The sequence below is a fragment of the Apus apus genome, chromosome Z, assembly GCF_020740795.1.
Source record: "Apus apus isolate bApuApu2 chromosome Z, bApuApu2.pri.cur, whole genome shotgun sequence".
NCBI classification, from domain to species: Eukaryota; Metazoa; Chordata; class Aves; order Apodiformes; family Apodidae; genus Apus; species Apus apus.
The window spans coordinates 5,851,967-5,873,729 of NC_067312.1; the positions used below are offsets into that span (position 1 = coordinate 5,851,967).

General features: G+C 37.4%; 1 protein-coding gene across 4 annotated transcripts in view; it reads right to left on the reverse strand.

Moving 5' to 3' along the window:
* The window catches only part of PIK3C3 (phosphatidylinositol 3-kinase catalytic subunit type 3), a 73,399-nt gene that overhangs the window by 40,311 nt on the left and 11,325 nt on the right, over positions 1-21,763 (reverse strand). For 3 of the 4 annotated variants that reach the window (XM_051642147.1, XM_051642150.1, XM_051642149.1), the window contains exons 6-17: positions 20,653-20,748; positions 14,649-14,720; positions 14,138-14,227; positions 13,471-13,575; positions 12,911-13,003; positions 11,073-11,258; positions 8,408-8,562; positions 7,104-7,191; positions 5,886-5,953; positions 2,747-2,852; positions 1,783-1,899; positions 942-1,073 (exon numbers count right to left, since the gene is read on the reverse strand). In XM_051642147.1, coding sequence (XP_051498107.1) covers positions 942-1,073; positions 1,783-1,899; positions 2,747-2,852; positions 5,886-5,953; positions 7,104-7,191; positions 8,408-8,562; positions 11,073-11,258; positions 12,911-13,003; positions 13,471-13,575; positions 14,138-14,227; positions 14,649-14,720; positions 20,653-20,748 — 1,308 coding nt within the window. The remainder of the gene's footprint in view (positions 1-941; positions 1,074-1,782; positions 1,900-2,746; positions 2,853-5,885; positions 5,954-7,103; positions 7,192-8,407; positions 8,563-11,072; positions 11,259-12,910; positions 13,004-13,470; positions 13,576-14,137; positions 14,228-14,648; positions 14,721-20,652; positions 20,749-21,763) is intronic. The other variant, XM_051642148.1, reaches the window with a different exon arrangement.

Below are 21,763 nucleotides of genomic sequence, written 5' to 3' on the forward strand. Positions count from 1 at the left end.
TACTATATGAGCAGTTACATCAAATTCTCCCATGCAATGCATGTTTTCAAATTAAGTTTGATAAATAAAGGAAAAAATATTCTTAAAATAGTCCTATAAAAGCTGCCATGTGATGTCCAAGAGCACCAAAAAATTAGCTATTCTTCCCTCTTTGGGTTTGTATGGTTTTCATCTAATAGTACTGATTGAGAGATAAAGGGAAACTTGCAACCTTTCAGAATGAAGAGGATCAAAGAACCTCTGATTTTATAATAAGTTACATCTCAGATTTCTGGTGCCCTAAATTTTCTACATTGCTGCAGAAGACAAATATGAACTATCTGACTTGAGTATGTCCTGATCAAGTCACTATTCTTGATAGGAAATATTTCATTCCTGTTCCAACAATCTTTCTGCCAACATTCTTCCCTCACCCCTTAAATCACGTTCACACTACAAGCTGACTCAAGTCTCAAGCTTGCAAAACATTTTTTTCAATACAAGATCTTTCAGCATTGCCACCAACATGAGGTACTAGACCATGCAATTGAAGAAGTATACTCTTCGAAGAAACTGACTGGTGTGTAAAAAAACAAGAGGCAGTATGGTAGAAAACTATGCAAAAATGTCCATCTCAAATTAATTTAAGTAAACACGAACTGTAGCACTGTCAACAAGCAGCCTATTGGGCATAATAAATTTATGAGGTGACAGAGATGATGAACTGATATGAGTTCCCACAGCGGCTTGAAAACTTTTTAATTGGTAGAGAATGCAACCTGGATGCAACCTAAAAAAAAGTGTTTCACAAACAAAGTGAGTTGTTTAATCATTTTAAGAGCACACAGCCGTTACATTCTGCCTCAACTATGTCAGTTCCTTCAAATCTTTCAACCGATGTTTCTAAGGTCTGTGCCCATAAGATCTGTTTGTATTTCAGCTATTCAGAAGATCTCGCTTACCTTGAAGAGTGTGGCTTTTTCAGGGATTATCCCTTTGATTTTCACCTGAGGTTCCAGAGGAAGTGGAATAAGTTCCATATCCGCTAAATTCATCTTTTCATTATCTGCTAACAATGCCTGAAGCCTCTCATTCTAAAAGGATAAAAATTTGGTTTTCAAAAAACAACAATAAAACATATACTACGTTTCTATGAATAGTTCAAAAGTTTTTTAATAAACTGTGTATTATTAATAAATATCCAATTTATTAAATTATTTACTCTTCTGAAGTATCAAGGTTGTACTCTTAAAATCCAATGAAATAAAAATTCTCAGTTTGCAGTAATCTGAATAAGAAGGCAAATACTCCCTCTCGTCTAAGTATAGTTAAGCAATCAAGTGCCAGGTGTTGTAGACTTACAAAAATGTTCTGAACACATACCTTAGAAAATAATAGTTCTGTTGCTCTTGGAACAAATGAAACCTTGCTGCTAGCCAAATTTTAGTATCTACCCTGGCATATTTCTCACATCTTAAAAACTTCTGCAACTTTCCAATATCCCCCACAAATTCTTCACTGTTATAACGTCAACTATTCAATTGTTTTCTTATCTTCCTTTTGCCAAAATGACCCAATTTTTTTTTTCCAAATGGCTCTTCTGTTTATAATCTACAAACTTTCAGAGCAGTTCGGGCCTCTGACCCATCTAAGCCTCTAGAAACTTTGTTTGATGTTAGCTAAAATTATTTCATGGCAGGTGTATATCTATTATAAATCTCAGTGCCAGGAATTTTTAGTGAAAGGCTATCATTCCAACTGTCACATCCCAGCCAGAGATTAGTTTTCCAAACCTTTAGTTACCTTTTTCTTTCGATTCCCACTTTCACGCTGTACCGCTTTCATTACATGAACCAGCCGATCTACAAATGTCTGCTGGGCTGCCAACAACGAACGCATAACTCTGACAGACTTATCACCCTAAGTGAATTAAAAGAAACAAAATTAGTTCTTTGGTCTGTAATTATTTTATCCAGAAATTATTTATTTTTACATCTTTGGCCTTTTAAGAGGTAAGTGAATCATGATCAATTTCCTGTCAATCCAAAAGGTGTTTTCTATAAAACACAATCAGAATCACTGCAGCAGGCAATCAGCTATCTGATCTACTAGTGCCCTTCAATTTGCATCAACTATTTCAGTGGTGAACAGCCATCCATGACAAACCTGTTCACACAGCCAAAATAAGGTAGTGAGGATAAGCATGTGAAATAGTCTTATAAAGTCTTATAAAGTGTAGGAGTCAGATTTGAGTGACATCTCTAAGATGGTAATTATGAGGAAGTGTGAGATATACTAACACCAGGAAAGGCTGCAATATCTGCTACAAATTATAGACGGTAACTCACAGAAAATTTTTGTCTGTTTGGATTTGCTTTTCATCTCCAGCACCCTCTGCTGCTGATACACAGAACAACACTGCCTGGGAATTAATGACAATTCGCACTAAACTGTCTCAATTTACACTGCAAGGACAAGTTCTTCCAATAAACAAATATTAAATTAAAAAAAACTGATTACACAGCACAGAGGATTTCAGAACCAGCATGTTACTAATGCAAACAAGCATAAAAAAGTTATCAAAACTTTTTTTTGATTAATAGTTTCTTTGGTTTACAACAAACTCAAAATTCAAGCTAAAGGCAAAACTTTTTTTCAGATTTTCAATACGTCTGACATGAAAAACTGTCCTCCTTCAAGGCATCTGTGCCTCTTTAAAGAATGACTATCCCAAAACAATAACTATCTCCTTGCACAGAAACATTACCTTCAGCAAAGCCTGACTAAATCTTCTCATCACATTTAAGTACATTTCGTGAGTCTTTGGGTCCCTCTGCTGAGTGTCTTGGTCTTCACACTCCACTATTACGTACCTGCAACATAAAAACAACCCAAGTTATGCTGTACTACAGAATTTGACTGAAATAACAGCAGCTATGTATTTGAGGCCTGGAACCAAAAATAAAAACAATCTTTGAAGGAGGCATCCACCAACAGACAAACTCCTCAAAATTGCTTAGTCAAATTCCCACCTGGATCAAAAGTCTATCGAAGTTTCTGAAGTCTTTCACTTACAGTGAAGTGGCACCACTCAAACAGTATGAGTCAGAAGCCCAAATCATATCAACACTCCAAAGAAGCAGTACAGCAGTGGACATCCCATTATGCTACTACCCTCTACATAATATAATGGCTAAAACCCTTGCTATTCAAGTATACCTGCAAAACCAAGAAGAATCTCTTCTGTTCCCTATTTTACCATTAGCAATGGTGGAAGAGACAGCATTGGTCCTGAAGCAGCTCTGCAAAGTCCACATTCCAAAGTAAGTTTTTATTTTTAAAATTATGATTCAGGTACAGGATTTAAAGAGTACCATTTGTGATAGTTATACTAAAAAATTATTTTGGCATGTTAAGCAGTTGTTTGGAATGCTTTCATGTTTATTTCTATTTGCAGCACTGGCAAGCAGAAAGTAGCTATGCACACATCTTCTTTCTGTTGCTCAGTGCATCTACGAGTACTAAGAAGTACTATTGGCTTTTACCCGTTGTTAAGAAAGGAAGAAATTAGCAAGTCGGTTGATATGAATTCAAAAGTGACTCCACATGTTCTACAAGCACACGAAGACTTTATGCTGACAGCTTTACAGAATTACCCTTTCCTAATTCACTTGTGCAGAATCTCTTTGCAACTGAACGAGTATGGTACAAGATTAGAAGTCTGTCATTTGCAGCTGATCAGATTTGACTGGTCTGATTTATAAATACACAATATATTATATGCATTAAAATAAAGCATATGTATCTTATTACATCAGTATTATCTTAATTAAATCTATCACTAGACATTAATTCTAGAAATGCGCTAGTATATTCTACACCACTGCCTCACCAGAAATAAAATCTAGATTGCAGTAATGTGTAAAAATATATGCACATATTTACAAAATGTACACATTTACCAAAACTTAAAGGAAAACAGGAAGAAATTAATTGAAACATGTCATTTTCATCTTGATTTGTTAAAAAGCCCTGGTTTCTCAAAGCTATTTTGAAACCAGGCGTAAGAGCAATGCTTCATACTTGGGTAAGTGTCTCAGCCAAAGAGGAGACAGCAAAAGCAGAAGCACTTACTTCTGTAGGCATTATTAAAATATAACAATAGGATTACTTTACAATGACAAGTGAATGAGCAGGAGGTTTGATTTTCAAGGGTTATCATACTTTTTCCATTGATTATTTTAGGTGTGTGCTGTGTCTGGTTAGCTGAAACGAGCAATTGATCAGCAGTCAAGAGGATTTATGGCTATGCCATCTCTTAACAGTGGCTGCAACACTTATTTTGTCACTGAGAAATTGAGATGTCTGGAAAGAAAAAAAAAAAATTAACTGGGGTTTTTTTGTGTGTTGGGTTTTTTTTTTTTTTGCTTGTTTTTCTTTTTTTTTTTCCTTCCATTTTTTTGCTTTTAATCATAAGAAAAAAACTTCAGAGTTCCAGATGCTTTGAACTTTCTTTAGACTGAAATTCTGAGATGTTGGAAAACCTAAGTGCACAGTTTCTACCTACATGATACAAATAAGCTAACCTACTAACACTTAATTTAATGAAGAATATTTGAAGCTCAAGCTAATCAACTCACATCAACTCACCCTGCAATTATTTTAATCACTTAAATTTAACAGCACTTCTTTCTGAAGCTAAGCATTATCTTTAGCCACTGCAAAATAAGCATATACACTAACTGTAGTTAAGTCATGCACTTGCTTATTCTAAATTTAGGCTACTGAAAAAGCAATCAACTACTAAAACTTATAAAGACATTTACAAATGGAGTTGCTCTCAGGGTAGGCTAGGATTCTTGTAGAAGTTTTATAAGTTTAATAGGTTTACATCACATATCACACTCTTCCTAATTCATGGCTTAAAACTGATAGCAAATTAACACATGAATATGTGTATGGGTATTTTTAATTATTAGATATATCTACAAAGGATACAAATGAGAATCATTTGACTTAAGTTTAGCCATGTAAGGGGCATCTAAGCTCTGTGTTAAAATACGTGTGTATATACAAGTAAATAGATCTGTGTGTTGTGGATATGCATATATATACATAAATAGACATATTCATGCATACTTTCAGAGTCCAGCTCTATTCACCCCAGTTTTCTTCATATGAGATACTTCTATTTCCAACACATACTCAAAAGGCATACAGATGACTAGTTCAGGCACCTCGTTTGGTACCTAAAGCAATGCAGTGAGGCAAGATCCTTAGCTGCATAATCTTACCTCTACCCTATCTAGAGGAACTATTCCCAACTAAGATTCACCCTTAAGAAAGCACACATCTGCGATGACAGTTTGTTTGTCTTCACAGAATAATCACAAATGGAACCTAAAAAATTCTTAAGTTAGTACAAAATTTAGTACTTCATGAACCTTCAGAAAGTACAACCTTGATTAATACCGAAGTGCATAACCTTAATATTCTAGTCAACACTGTCAAAAAACTATTATAAACACAAACCAAACAGAAAAGTAGAATAGAAATTTACCTCCTTCTCATACCATAAACAAACTGGATAACAACTTCTAAATGATAGTTAGTTGTTGTTATTTTTGGTTTTTTTAAACACTGTACTTAATGCACTACAAAATCACCTTCTGTTGTCCACTAGTAAAGCACATTTGTGCTTTTTAAAAACCAGAAGTCTCCTTCTACTAATTATTCTGTTCAAATGCATATTGTTTGAAATCTACTCCTTCATCCTGACAGAAACCAAGATTCAGAGGTTCTCAAGACAGGCCATCTTTTGCTGTACATCCTTCTGGGCATTACAGCTTTGATTTCAATTAGACTTAAGATGCTGATACAGTATGAATAAATAGTTTCTAACTTACCAGTATAAGTAATTTGCCAGTGTGGAATTTTTGCATGCTCGTGAAATCAAGAAAGTGCAAAGGTCTTGCTGGAAGGGATTTAAGGAAAGCAAATACAAGTTATAAAGAAGTCTGAGCCCTTAGGAGAAAAACACCAAATATTTGCAGAGACTTTTGAGAGATACTTTCTTTTCTAAAAGCTGAATACAATTCAACCTAATATTTAAACTCTATCAGTTTTAATGTTAATCCAAACAAATTCAGTGAGAACACCAGAAATGAAAACATACCTGCTACTACTGTAATGTATTTATGAACATGTCAGAAGCACATTATTTTCTCCAACATGAATCTTCAATGTCAAGTTTCTATTTATCATGTATTATCCCTTCCTCAAATATAACTGCTGTAAGATTCAACCTCAAAAGGGACTTGCTACCTTGTTTTACCTCCACAGGTTCTGGAACTCATTAAGATATTCTATATTTTAACATAAGGAACATATCTGCAGAGGATACACATAATTTAGTTACTTTTTCAAGGTTTAATATTTCAACTAACAAGAAATGTGTATCTTTACCAATATGCTCAACTTGAGACTTACTTTCTCAAGTACTAAGATCCAAAAAAGGAAAATTTGCAACAGAGTGAATCTTTAGTTCAAAGACTAATTAACCGCACATCAGATTAAAATCAGATTCCCTCAAACTGTCTCGTTCTTGTAATTCTCTCTCTCTCCAGTCCCATTTCTCTTACTCTTCTAGTGGTGGTATAAATTGAGTATACTCTTTGGCAGATGTAAATCAATAGAGAGTCTCACTTAGATTTAATAGATGAAACCCACACCAGAGAATACGGGCACAGGAAGAACAGACTGCAGATATTAAAACCTTTGGGTAACTGTTTTCCATTGAACAATCTATTCTGAAACACCTCAATACATGCCACTGTCAGTATCTAACTAGCCTGTGACAGCCTTTGTAGTAATTTTCTTCTTTCAAAGAAAACTTATTTCATTAAGAATTCAGCACCCAGTCCCCCAGTTGTGGAAAAAAAATAATCAGTTAAGCTATTTCTGTTTTCTTAGCATTTAGTTTGCATTTACATTATTCGAGTACTTTACATATGCAGCAAGACACAGTAGAAATATCCCAATATTCACAAACAAAAACTAAAAACAGTACGAGGTCACTAAAAAGCCTCAAGTATCAAGAGTACCAGGTAACACATTTGACTTACATCAAGGTTTTCATTGTCTGAAACCTCCTTTGTCTTAGCAGGTAGAGGTGGCGAGGAAACAGGTGGAACAGGATTCATGATCTGGGAACTACATAAAGGAAATCAAGTAATTGTGGAAACAGCAATGCATTCCATTTGCACAGCATAATAAATCCAGAAAATTGGAAAAGAACTATCTTCATCCCTCTTTCAGAACAAACTGCATGAACAGCCCCTTTGACAGCTGCAGTACCTGAAAATGGCAAAAATCTGTGCCTAGATAGCTATAAAGTTTATGGCTGTGAAGGACATTCACTTACATGAAGCTTAGCATTTTGTTTCATCTTCCATAAAAAATAAGCAGGCATGGATGGAAATTTAGTAAATCCACATTTTCAGGATAAGCTTTTTTAAAATGTTCTTAAGATTAAATTGCTAATACACAACACCTGCAAACACTCACCTCTGCAATGCGATTACACATAACAGAGTAGACAACTCCAACGCTTGCAAGGAAAAAATTAACAGACAATAAATTTACCTGAGAGGAAGTAATCAAACAGCTCTACAGATGTCTAAGTGTCACTGCAGTCTCAAAATATACCCTGCATCCCAGGACACCCACCCTAGAGCTGAGCAGCAAGATCAATTAAAAGCAGTATACTTGTAATATGAAAGTATACTCTAGTGACACAAGTGATTAGACTCTGAAGCTTAAGAGTAAAAATCCTGAAAATTTCTATTAAGAACTGACAGGACACTCCAGTTAACTAAGTATGGCTGCATCCTGCTTAATAGGACATTAATCAGGTATTTCTGCCTTTCTTTAGGATTCCTGCAAGAATAAAAAGTGTTCCCCCAGCTCCTTTTATATTCACAGGACTCGCCCTACAACTTCTCTTCCAGGAACAGGAAAAAAATTCTTTCCATTTCAGACTAATCAGACTTTTAGATCCATGCTCTTCAATTGAAGTGGGAAGTGGAGCCTCATAAAGCAACTTCACTGAAGATGTCCTAACTTCTGAGAGAGGAAAGCAATGCCAGTGTTTTGCCTACTCTCCAGAATTTGTCTTCCTTTCATGTAGTAAGTTCAAAGGCCAAAACTTCAAGGTTAAGAATGCTTGCTCTCTAAACTATTTGTTGTCAGCAAATTCATTATGTGAAAGCTCAGGGGTTTTTTTGTTTTGTTTTGTTTTTTTACTATGTCACCAGTTCAGATTACAAATCAGGATGCTGAATATGCAATGGTCCCTAGAAACGAGAAGGAACTTCAGGGCTTGCAATGCTACATTTCTACTTTTCTACTGGAAATCTAAGCTTCTTACCTGTCTATTTCTGCACCATTAGTTCCAGATGTTGTCATGCTTTCTGACATTGAACCCTGACTGTCCCTCTTGCTGGGTTCCAGTCCATTTTTTATATCATCAAAGTTTTCATATTTCAATGCCTGGACTAACTGCAGCAGGTACATCAGCAAATCCTTGTGGAGAAACAAATGAAAATTAATCAAGGGGGTCTGTTAAAGCTGACTATGTCAATGACCAGCCAGAGTGCATAGAGCCCTGCCTCGGTATAAATGAGGAGCCAACTGGGAGCTTACAGGTCAGGACTTAAGGGAGCATTACAAGTAGGCATTAGCTACAGGCCACTCAACCAGGAAAACTGAGCAGATGAGGTTCTTTGTAGGCAGCAGTAGCCTCACATTCACAAGCCCTGGTCTTCATGGGGAACTTAAAAACCCAGTACCTGTTGGAGGGACAACACTAAAGTGCCTAAGTAATCAAGGAGGCTCCCGGAATATGTTGATAACTTCCTTCTCCAAATGAGAGAGGAGCGAAAGACGAGAGATACTATGTTGGACCTTGTTCTCACCAACAAGGATTTGGGGAATGTGAAGCCCAAGGGAAGCCTTGGCTTCCGTGTCCAAGAGATGGTGGAGTTCCAGATCTTCAGAGCAGCAAGGAGGGAATACAGAAAGCTTCTTGCCCTGGACTTCAGGAGAGCAGACTTGGGCTTCTTCTGTGACCTGTCTATTAGAGTACACAGGATAAAGACCTGGAAGGAAAAGGAGCCCAAGAAAGCTGTCTAATATTCAAGGAACAGCTCCTAATAAGCTAAGGACCAATGCATCCCAACGAAGAGGAAGTTAGGCAAAAATGCCAGGAGGCCTGCATGGGTGAACAAGGAGCTCCTCGGCATTGTCCAAGCAGCCAGGTACCAGGTTAGGAAAGCTAAAGCTCTGATAGAATTCCATCTGGCCTCAGACACGAAGAGCAATAAGCAAAGCTTCTATATTATGACAATGATAATACATCCATAGTGATAATTCAGACCTCATGGACAACTGTGATCACGGGACCTGATAAAACCAGGTCCTGAAGGAACCAGTGATGAAGTTGCTAAGCCACTATCCATCATACTTTCAAAACTGTGGTTATCCAGTGAAGTCTCCACTGGCTGGAAAAAAGGGAAACATATATCCTGTTTTCAAAAAGGGATCTTTTTAGAAAGACCTGGGAAACTACAGGCCAGACACTTGCACCTCTACGTCTGGAAAGATCATGGAGCAGATCCTCCTGAAAGCTCTGCTAATGATCATGGAAAATGTGGAAGTGGTTTGTGGCAACCAACATGGTTTCACCAAGGGCAAATACTGCCTGACAAATTCAATGGCCTTTTACAATGTTGTTAAAGTGTCAGGTGGACAAGGGCAGAGCAAATGATGTCATCTACCTGGACTTGTCCCACAAGACATCTCTAAATCAGAAAGATATGGATTAAATGGATGGATCACTCAGTGGAAAAGTAATTGGCTGGATAATTGCACTCAGTAAGTAGTGGTCAATGGCTCGATGTGAAGATGGAAACCAATGACAAGTGGTGTTCCTCAAGTGTCAGTACTGTGATACATACTGTTTAACATCGTTGTTGGCGACATGGACAGTGGCATTCAGCAAATTTGCTGAAAACACCAAACTATGTGATGTGGTTGACATGCTGGAGAGAAGAGATACCATCCAGAGAGTCCCTGACAAGCTCGAGACATGAGCCCATGCCAACCTCATGAAGTTCAGTAAGGCCAATACACAGTCTGCACAGTAACACAGTTAGAGGCTTGGCAGGGAATAGATTGAGAACAGCCCTGAGGAAACGCACTTGGGCATCTTGGTGGACGAAAAGCTACGTATGAGCCAGTGATGCGTACTTGAAGCCCAGAAAGACAAGCATGTCCTGGGCTGCATTAAATGAAATATGGCCAGAAGGTCAAGGGAGGTGATTCTCCCCTTGCACTGTCTTAAAATCCACCTGGAGTACTGTGTCCAGCTCTGAAGCCGCCAGCACAGGAAAGACATGGATTTCTTGAAGCTAGTCCAGAGGAGGGCCATGAAGATGGGAGGGCTGAAGCAGCTCTGCTATGGAGACAGGCTGAGAGAGTTGGGGCTGTTTAGCCTGGAGAAGAGAGAGGCTCTGGAGCGACCTTACAGTGGCCTTCCAGTACCTGAAGGGTTCAAAGGGAAGCCAGAGTGGGATTTTTTTACAAGGGCATGGAGTTACAGGACAAAGAGCAATGGTTTAAAACTGAAAGAGCATGGATTTTGGTTAGACATTAGGAAGATATTCTTCATTATGAAGATAGTGACACACTGGAATAGGTTGCCCAGAGAAGCTACAGATGTTCCCTCCCTGGAAGTGTTCAAGGCCAGGGTGGACAGGACTTTGAGCAACTTGGTCTAGTGGGAGGTGTCCCTGCCCATGGCAGGGGGTTGGAACTATCACTGGCTCTTCCCCCGAAGAAAATTATTAATGAGTGCCACTTCATAATAAGAAGGCTAAGCTCCATAAAGAGTTTATAGCAAACAGCATCACAGTGAAGGTCTTTTTATTTTTCTCATTACTATTATTCACTGAAATGCCTTAAAAAGTAGCAAGCATTTCAAGTAGTCAATGAGACCAACTAATTTTCACATGTACCCACAGACCAATGAATACCTCATCATCAGCTTGCTGAAGCCTGGCCACAGCGTAGCGCCGAACTGTTGGATTGGTGAAGTGAGACGACAGAAGTTCTAGAGAATCTTCCACATCCATGGGCTTCCACTTTCCCAGTAGCTCCAGTGCTTGCTTTGCCTCTTGGGGTAGGTCCCAGTTGACACATTTTAAAAATTTTGTCAAGGCCTAAATAGAAAGGGATTGAACAAAAGCCAAGCTAAACAAATAACTTAGAACACAATACAGACTATTTCAGTTAGAAGGGACATAAAATAACCATCTAATCCAACTGTCTGACCATTTCAGGGCTGACCAAAAGCTCAAGCACACTGTCAAGGCATTGTCCAAACACCTCTTAAATGCTGACAGTCTTGGGGCATTGAACACCTCTCTAGGAAGCTTGTTCCGGTATTCAGCCACCCTCCTGGTAACGAAACTCTTCCTAATGTCCAGTCTATACCACCCCTGGTGCAGCTTTGAACTGCTCCCCTGTCACTGGATACTATGGAGAAGTGCTCAGCACATCACTCTCCACCTCCCCTCCCCAGAAATCTGTAGAGCTTCAATCAGCCTTCTTTTCTCGAAACTAGAGAAATCCAAAGTCCTCAGCCACTCCTCACAGGCCTTTCACCAGATTTCCTGCCCTCCTCTGGATGCACTCAAGGACCTTCATAGTTTTTTACATTGTGGTGCCCAGGACAGCGCACATTATGTCAAGGTGAGGCTGTACCAGCGCTGAGTGCAGATGGATAATCCATGTGTTGACTGGTTGGAGATGCTGTGTTTGAGGCACCCCAGGATGGGATTTGCCCTCTGAGCTGCCAGGGCCCACTGCTGACTCCTTATGAGCTTGCTGCCAACCAGCCTCCCCAGATCTCTTTCTACAAAGCTGCTCCTCAGTCTCTCCCATCCCATTTTTTACTTGTGTCCAGTGCTACTCCATCCTAAGTGCGCAATCCAGTATTTGAACTTCCTATTTTTTTGTAATATTGCTCAGTGGTCCCATCTAGCTAGGTCCCTCTGCAAGGCTCTTGTCCCTCAAGAGATTCAACAGCACCTCCCAGTTTGATATCATCAGCAAACTGGCTAATGGTGCATTCAACTCCTGCATGCAGATTGTTGATACATATATTGAACAGGACTGGCCATAGCACTGAACCATGAGGAACACAGTTGGTGACAGGTGGTCAGCCAGGTGTAGCCCCATTCACTACAACCCTTGAGCTCCCTCTTCAGTCAGGTCTTTATCCAGTGCACTATGGAACTGCTTATTCCACAGTTGGAAAGCAGGATACTGTGAAATTAACGTTTCACTTTAAGTTAAAACTAGATTCGGACTGTATTTCTGAAAACGTAGACCTGGGGAACCTTATTCACATAAGTGACAGTACAAAAAACTGCAACTGGTCTAAGTAAAATATAAGGTCAATGCTTACAGCTTTACCACAACTACCACTACCTAAAAAATGCCCACTACTGGGGGATTATTTATTTAATTTACTCTGGGCTTTTGGTGTGCTTCTGCTTATTCTGGTAATGCTAAACCTTGTCTAAAAGGGATGAAGAAGCAGCTCTTTAGTAAAAACTGGCAACACTGGCATTTTAAGCTGACAGTCAATGTTTGTAAAAAGACTTCCATAGTAACAGCCAGTTCTTATGATTTAAGAGGTAAAACTACAGTCACCAATTTTTATATCACTAATGTAGAAAAAGTCAAAATAATCTTGACCAGCTTCTAAGACACTGAAGCTCTATCTCTGCAAGGACAGAACATGGGAGAGTGAGTGTCAGAAGAAGCACCCTTGCATTATTAAGTCCCCGCAAATTGTTCAACTTACCTTCTCCTGATGAGTAAGGTAATATCTGAATTTCCAAACTAGATCTTGTTCCTCGTATGTTAGCTGTTTTGTTGGTGGATAACTCACTATGATCTATCAGATACAGTCATAAAGTGAGTTGAAATACATCAATAGGCACATAAGCAACAAGTTAACAGATGACACTGTGACAAAGTACAAAATGACAACACAAAAATAGCTAGAAAAAAAACTTTCCAACAACACAAAGTCCTCATGCCATCATGCCAAAGCTCCTCAGTTACATAATTCATTGAACTGGCCATGCAGACAAACAGACACAGTTACTTTAAGACTACCATTAACATCAAAATGATATGTACTTAACATGCACACATTCTTTTCCCAAAAAAATCGTTTTACAAAAAAGAACAGTAAGTACTCTCTGCTCCTTTCCGAGTCAGACCCATTTAACCAAGCACTTGAGAAACACTTAATGACTTTCTTTAAACTGAAATTAATTGCATTTTCCTTAAATTGTCACCATATATTAATACCAACCTACCTAATAAAAATGCATTATAATCATGTGACTGACTTACATTAAGCTGATCTCGTGTAGCTGCATTAGGCTTCAGATCATGATCAGAAGGTCCACTTCTTAAACTTCGAGCAAGCTTGTGATGTTTGCTTTCTACTAAGTTCTCCTAAATGCAGAGGGTAAGTCAGTATTCATAAATTTTTAAACTCCAGAGAAAATGTTTACTGAAGTAAAACCATCTAGCAGAGTCACCAGTATCTTGAATAAAGCATGACACTTAAAATTCACATCAAAAACTACAGTGTATTTTTTTGTTGTTTTACAAGAAAATCCTTCAATAATACATGGAGGGTTACTGCAGATTTTGAGGTTTTGGTTTGTTTTTTTTACTTCACATAATTTACAAACCCCATCTTGCCTTTCGGTGCAGTGCTGCAAAATGCAAGCGTTTCAGACAACACATCCGTGATTTAGACAGCACTCAAACGTGCCAGCTGGTTTAAAAACATTTTTAGGATGTTTGCAGTATAAAGCTTTGTATGCAAGAAAAACTTCTCCAAAAGTTTTCCCACTGTTAATACCATGTTAGCAACAGTAGGAGCCACAATAGGAGCCACAGTGTCAACGAGATTTCAGCAGCCAAGGCAGTTTCCAGCATTATCAGACTTGCTCTTGCAGTGTTAGATTACAGAGTGCTCAAACAGTGTTGCCAGTAGAAGCCCACTTACATTAAGGTTCCCAAAGCTGCCAATACCAGTCCCACTGAATTGGCATCCACAATAATGGAAATCTTTTCTAGAACTGTACTTAGGCACTGTCTACATGAAAGACAACATACAAGAGAGTGTAGGGAGAAAATATTTTAACACGTAAAGTGACGAAGAGTTACTGCACCTTCCTTTATATTCAATTTCTTCAGCTCCCTCCTACCTTATATTCCCACCCTCTTGACCTCTTTTCCCAACTATCTCTCTTTTCTGCTTTCCTGCACCTCAGAAGCAAGCACATTAGGTATGGAAAGGAGGAGATTAACATAAGCATTAAAACAATTTGTGTATTTTATTCTAGCACCAGCAGCAAAAATAAAAAGTCAAACCCAAAGATATTTCTCAACTGGTCAAATTCATCTTCACGCTGGAGTATTAAAATACTGAAGACAGCATTATAGGCAAGCTTTCATCTTCATTTATGAAAACAAAAATATTGTAATACAGATTGCACTTCATGGAGCATGCTTACCATCGACATCTGGGGATCTGGAATCTTAACAATTTCAGAACTTGTTAAAATTGGAGATGACTCATCACCATCCTGAAAGATAAAAAGTTACAGGCATAATAAACACCTCACATTTCAGGGAAAAAAGAACATATCATGCAAAAGCATTGTGAATTATATACTATAATGAAAGAACAATGGAATAGCTCCTTGCTGACTTTTGGCAGTTACAAAGGAGAAAACAGACGGTAAGAAATGGATTTTTTTTTATTATTATTATTATTGTTATTTTTTTGTCAGATAATAAACAAAGACAGATGATAGTTCAGCTGTAGGCTGGCAACTCACTACCAGGCTGGCATACAGGTGAATGGAGAAATTTGCCATTTTTTTAACATGTCCTTAGAAGCACAAAAAGAAACTAAACAGTGTCTTACATCCACCAAAACCAAACCATTTCCTATAAATAACAAACGTGTTGCAAAAAATACCTCCTACTATTTCAATATAGATGGATTTAGGAAGATATGCATGTGCTTATCTATCACAGGTCTTACATGGAGCACGACAGTCTCTTCTAGAATTTCATGTTGTGATGCGTGGAGCAGAGCCCTGTTAAGTTTTCCTTAGGGGATTCTAACCTGTTGCTGCATAAATAAGGGTAAGGAGAAGCTAAAAGCTGCCTGTTTGAACCAGGAAGAAGGAATAAATACAAACCCTGTCACCACATGACAGAAACAACAACCCTGTTTTCCTTCTTCCAGTTGCACCCAGCCATTTGTTGATTTTGTTGTTGGTTTTTTTTTTTACCTCAGAAGTTTAGCTAAGCATTGATATGATCTTTAAAGATAGTAGAAAACAGTAAAACAGAAAAAAAGCAAGATAACACTAGAATAAAGTATGCTATGCTATACTTATACTTAGATTGTCCTCATTTATTTTGGAGTAAAATTCAGCTGAGAATAAGATGTTTGCTTTTTTTAAAGTACCATCATTTCCCTCAATAATTTAAGTTTTGAGGTAACTTGTTCAGGTTTGCTTCTGCCCCTATCCTCCTTTTTTTCCCTCCCACTTTTCCAATCACATATGCCTCTTGGAATAGCTTTGCACTTATACTTTCCAGAGGTAACTTTCAAATAATTGAGGGGCTTGTATGAAGTGAAAGAACAAGTCACCAACAAGACATAGGAGTTAAAACTGCCATTAACCTACCAGATGAAATATTTTTTTCAGCTATGTTTTTTCCCTGACTAAAGCAAAAGTTGTCTTATTATTAAAATGTATGTTCAGGAAGACACTTCTATTACATTTATTATGCATTCTATATCTTTCTCAAAATAATAATTTTTACAGTTTAAATAATAACTACATATACATCCTTCCTAGTTAAGGGAAATATCCATATGGGCTGGCTGTGGCTGATGATGAGGCCAGAACACAACCAGGATAAAATACTCATGCAAACACCAGTCAAAGAGGACATTTGCTTACAGTTTCTGTTTCATTATACTGCCTCAATAATGAAGTTAGCATTTCCAAAGTATCTCTATTATAATAAAATACTACTGCATCAACACAACAGTGAACTGAACTGAGTCAGAGCCACACGGCCAGATCAGCACTTGCACTGTACTAAAACCTCTGCAATCTCATCAGATGGAATGTTATCCTAGTTTCACAAAGTCAAATTACATTAAACCAATGAAATTGTTTGGAAGGAAAAATAATTCTGAAAATAAACATATCTGACGACAAGAGATGACAGACCCATTTCTATCTATTAATTAGTTACCTTCCTAATCAAAACCACAGTAAGGCTGCAATCTGACATCTTTACAAAGCAGCAAAGGATTACCAATGCCACAGTAACAAACAAGCTTCCACTCCATTTAGACTCCTCACATAAAAGCACTGTAGGAAAAAACTTCACATGGGAGTGGATTCACTTGTAAGTATTCAAACTCCTACTGAGACATTTATAACATTCATATCCCAAGTGGATTCTCCAAGGACAAGTAGCAGTAATACCCATACTACATCTTTCTCTCAGTGGAAAAGTTCAGACAAAATAGCTGTAAAGAGTTTGACAAAGCTTTTAGGCTGATAAAAATTGAGGACCTACCCTATAACCACAGACCTATGTAAGAACTTACTAGGATAAAAATGACAAAAGCACAATTGCCTAAAATTTCCTTACTTCCAAAACCAAAAAATGTGGAAAGCCTTCCAATGCCTTATGTAAAAATGTTTATAGTAACCTCTAAAACAAAGATTGGGGATTTTTTCCAATACAAGTGTTAAAAGTATAACTTCTAAATTCATTGTTGGCATAATGGTTATTTTTAACCTTTCAAAACAAATATTATAATGATTGTTCTTTAAACTTCTCTTATGAAACACAGTTAAGACTATGCTGAAGAGTCAAGCTGAAAATCTCTACTCAGCTCAAGCACTAGTAAACTGTGTTCCCAGTGCTCTGCTGTATTTAAGAACACATTCTTAAGCTTGAACCCACACTTGCTATACATATTTTGCCAAACACTTGTGAGACGAGCTACTGTGTCAGGAATGAACATTTTCACAACAAACTCCTCAAAAGAGCACGATGCCATTAGATAGCCTGGGACTGACATCAGTTGTTTTAACTTGCCCTCCAATGAGATTAACCGGCAGCTCTAATTCTGAGTCAGACTTGAAGAGAATCACATGCAAACCTGACTATAAGAGCTTACTAAACCATGCCAATGCCTGTGGGTCAACTCTAAATTAGCATCTGAATTTGCTCAAGGGTGACCTTTTGGAAGTGTCTCTCCTGATTAGCCACATTCAGTAAGCTCTAGTTCACACCATGGAAGTTTTAGAAAACTTAATCTGCTCCCAACTGCCAACAGTCATCCAGCTCACAGGACTTCCTTAACACTAGTCCCAAGCATAAGACGACAGTGCAGGCACTGGGCCTTTAGCAACCTCTTTACTCTGTAAATTTGCTTCTCTCGGCTGCATCACTTGCAAGCACAGCGTGAGAGGACCTGCTGTTTTACCATAGGGAAACAACAGCAACATGAATACTAAAGTGCATTAAATTGTTTTAAAATACTGTTACAGAGTTTTAGAGCTACATCAAGGTCAGTGCGTGTGACTTCATTTTATATAAAGTGTATTTAAGAAAAAAAAAAAAAAAAGCAATTTTTCTGAACCAGCAAGGCTCTTCCCCACTTTTCTAAAAAATCAGTTCAACAACATCAATAAATAAGGAGGTTCCACTTATTCTTTAGTCAAAACATTATTTCAAGAAACACCAATGGGATATAACTTTTCCCACACAAGAAGTAAATGGACACCCAAGGCTACAGATACTACTTTTTCTTTCTTTCAAGTCATTAAAAAGGTTCTGATAATGAGAATACTTTAAAAAAAATAAATAAACTAGATGTAGTAGAGCAATCAATCTATTTATTCAAAGCTTTCACTTGAAACCTGCACAGAACCATGCTTATAATAAATGCTGATGTTATTTGCACTTGGAAAGTCACACTGTATTTGTGCCTAAATGAAGAATAAGCAGCAATGTTCTCATTACTAGCAGACTGCTATCCTTCACATCTTGAAAGCCATATTAAAATTAAGTTAACAGAGAACATGGACAAAGCCACTGCTACTTCATTATAATTGGATGTTGAGTAAAAGAATCTCAAATTCTATCAGCCACTGTTTAACAGGCTCGTTCTTCGTAAACACTTGAAAACAAATTTATCAACAAAAGTGTGACAAGTAATCTACACTCTGACTATCAGTCACAGGCAGGTGACAACAGAACCTTCTTCATTAGACTCAACACAGCAGGCTGGTGATGCTGGGTATGTGTACTGTGCACTTTAATTGGAAGCATGACAAAACTGAGAAGACAGACATTAATTTATGTACCGTTTCCTACTGCTGCCAGAAAAGGGTCAAGAATTTGTTGAAAAGCTACTTCATAACAACAGATCCATCAGCCTGCAGTTAGTTATAGCTTTAATATGTAATATTACAAATTCTATTACTTTATTTCCACAGGAGCTGCCCACTCATACTCATTTTGCTCCACGCGCTTTTAATACGCCTCACAAACATCTGTTAGAATAACGATGCATGCTTGAGGTCTGAACCTTCTTCCTCTCACCTGGCACAACTGTAAAATCATCATGATGACAAGTTGTTTGTGTAAATCAGGAAAAATGAATCTATAACGGTAGGTTTTCTGGAGGTGAGGGAAAGAAATATTTTTTAGGAATCTCACATTCAACTACAAAAATAAGAGTCAAGAGGACACCAAGCCACAAGCCAGGCTCATCAGTTCACACCTGTGAGAAGTTCAGCACATTGTAACATCAAAAGCTAATGGTTAGTGAAATGTTTCAGTGTTTTGATCAAACTCAATTATGCTCTCCAGAATGTTTTTTTTTCATTTTTTGCACAGAATTAAATAACTTAATTTTTTGTTTAATGAAGGAATCTGACCCATTGTATATTTCGTTCCAATTTTGTGGCACGAGAGTTATGTATTCACTACAACAGCTGGTTTCTACAAGTCTGTGAAAGCACTATGAAACAAGCTAAAGGCCAAAAGACTTAGAGAGGTGGGGAGAGATACATTGTCAACTACAGTTCATTTAAACAAATGCTGAAGATGTGCCTGGACACTCAGGCAGGAAGCTAGACAAGCTGTTAACCTAGACACCTGTCTAGACCACAGAGTTTCATCAAGATTTTAAGAGATTTTTAACAAGCCTTCAGTTCTGTAACAGTTTATCAAGACAGGCAGTCATAATGAAGCAAACAATGTCACTACAATAAACACTAGGGGAAAAAACTGAAAAAAGAAAGAACCAAGCCAAACCATCACGAGCAAATGAACAAAATACCTAACCACCACAAAAAAAAAACAAACCCAACCAGCCTCCCAAAAAAAACAGAAACATGCAACAAAACACCAAAACACTCACCACCACACACAACTTCCCCACACCAATTTTTACAATTTATTACTGTATCTTTCACTGCCTTTTTCTAGAATCTGAAGTTGTATCACAGTTCTGCTGCTCAAGTCAACTGGTAATGTTGCTACATAAACAGAAATACTTGTAATTTATTTTCTATTGTACTAACATTTTCTGTACTGAATTACACGTTTTCAGTTCTCAGATGATGCTGAATTTAGTCCCTCTGTTCTAAACAAGCCTCCATTCTCCTTTTCTACCTTCTTTTGCTTTTCCATAAAGTTGCATTATTCAGTAACTTTCCAAATTCTTATGAACCTCAACATGCTGAAAATTCTACAAGGCAATAACTGACCATTTTTATTTATCCAGATTATAGATATACTGCTTTTTCTGTTTCTCTGTGTCCTTCTACAATGCTCAGGTTCATAGAAGTACTGATTATGCCTTTCAATGCCAAACTTATGTCTGTTACACTCACTGTTAATCCTTTGTTCTTATTAAACTTGAACTCATAAAAATAACACCAAGGACACTGCTTTGGAGATGTATTTTTGTGATCAGAGAGAAGAGATGCAAAACATTCAAATCCAGATGTCTTTTTCCAAAGTATTTTCAGCTTGAAAGACTAAAACTTTCTATTTGTTCATTTCAGAGAAAATGTTTGCTCCTGTGCAAACTTTTAATGACTTACCTTTTATAAAGTTACCAATACATACAGGTACATTCTTTCCTGATAGAAGACATAATTCTACACACAGGTACTCGGAAAGTACTGCTGGATGACTGAAGGAACCATAAATCAAAAAGTTTTTAATCACTCACACTTATTAAATTCTGTAATCTTGAACTGCATTACATGAATGATTGACTTCTGCAATCTTGTTGCATCTATACTTTTTGATTTGTGTGCACATAAACAGCTGCCACTGACAGCTGCCTACAGGTACCCTGAAGCAGCTATTTCACCTCAGGAGAAAAACCTACCCATTTTAGGTGTGTATGTTGCTTTTTAAGGAAGATTATAAAGCCTGCAAGGCACGTACCTTTTCGTAGTAAACTATTCCATATTCTTTATCATCACACTTGACACAACGGAATTCAATCATCAGGTACATAAAATTAGAACTTCGTTTTTCCCTCTGAAAAAGAGAACCATGAGAGATGTGTGTGATATGTTGAAGTGCATCAATAGTCAGCATTCTCAGTGCAGCAATTAACCTACTTCCTTTCTGCTGTAACTGATTCATTAGATTATCAGATGTTGCATCAATTGTTCTGTTAACCATTTCACACCACCACTGGAGACCATGTCATCTTCTTCCTGACATTCTTATTTCTTTCCACTCCCACTTGATGATAAACATTCACATGTAAGAAATAAAATCACAGTGTCTTCACCAGTGGCTTTCAAGGTCTGTCAAAAGGCAATGAAGAATGACCAAATGACAGCAGGGATCTTTTGTGTTGGTTTCTTGGATTTTTTTTTTTTTTTAATTAAACACGGCTATGCATGTTAGAGTAAAAAAACCAGAAGATGTGGAAAAAAGAAATAAAAAATGTTGGTTTAGACAGAAGCATGAAACAGACAAATTAAACTTGGACAACCCAGATTAGATTTGCTCCTCATTCAATCTCAGAGGAAGATATGCTCCTGTATGTGCTTTTGAAATGCTGTACCTAAAAAAAGTGTTTAGAATTTTAAAATCTAGTTGGAAAATAAGAAAGAAGTTACAGATAACCACCACCAGAAACATATAATTAATTAAAAAAAAAAAAAAAAAAAAGCAACCCCTTTAATCAGGAGCAACCCAAATTCATTTCATGCACTAATAATGGATTGACGTTCCAGGACAGTCAAAGCAGTTTATTTTAAGGCACAGCTGGAAGAATCCAATATTTTTAGTTTTCTGGAGTTTTACAGAAAAGGAAAGAGCTGGGGGTAAAAGAAGAAAAAAAGAGACAGGCTGAGATCTAAAAAAAAAAACAAAACAAAACAAACACATTAGTAAGGGTTTTAAAGAAAAAAAATTTAAGTTAAAAATTAATCTGCTTCCCAGAGGTCTAATTATAAACAAGACAAGAAAAATCTCAGAGTGCAAAGCAGAAAAGGATGGAGTTGTGTTGTGCAAGATCAGTAAAATACATTAATAGTTT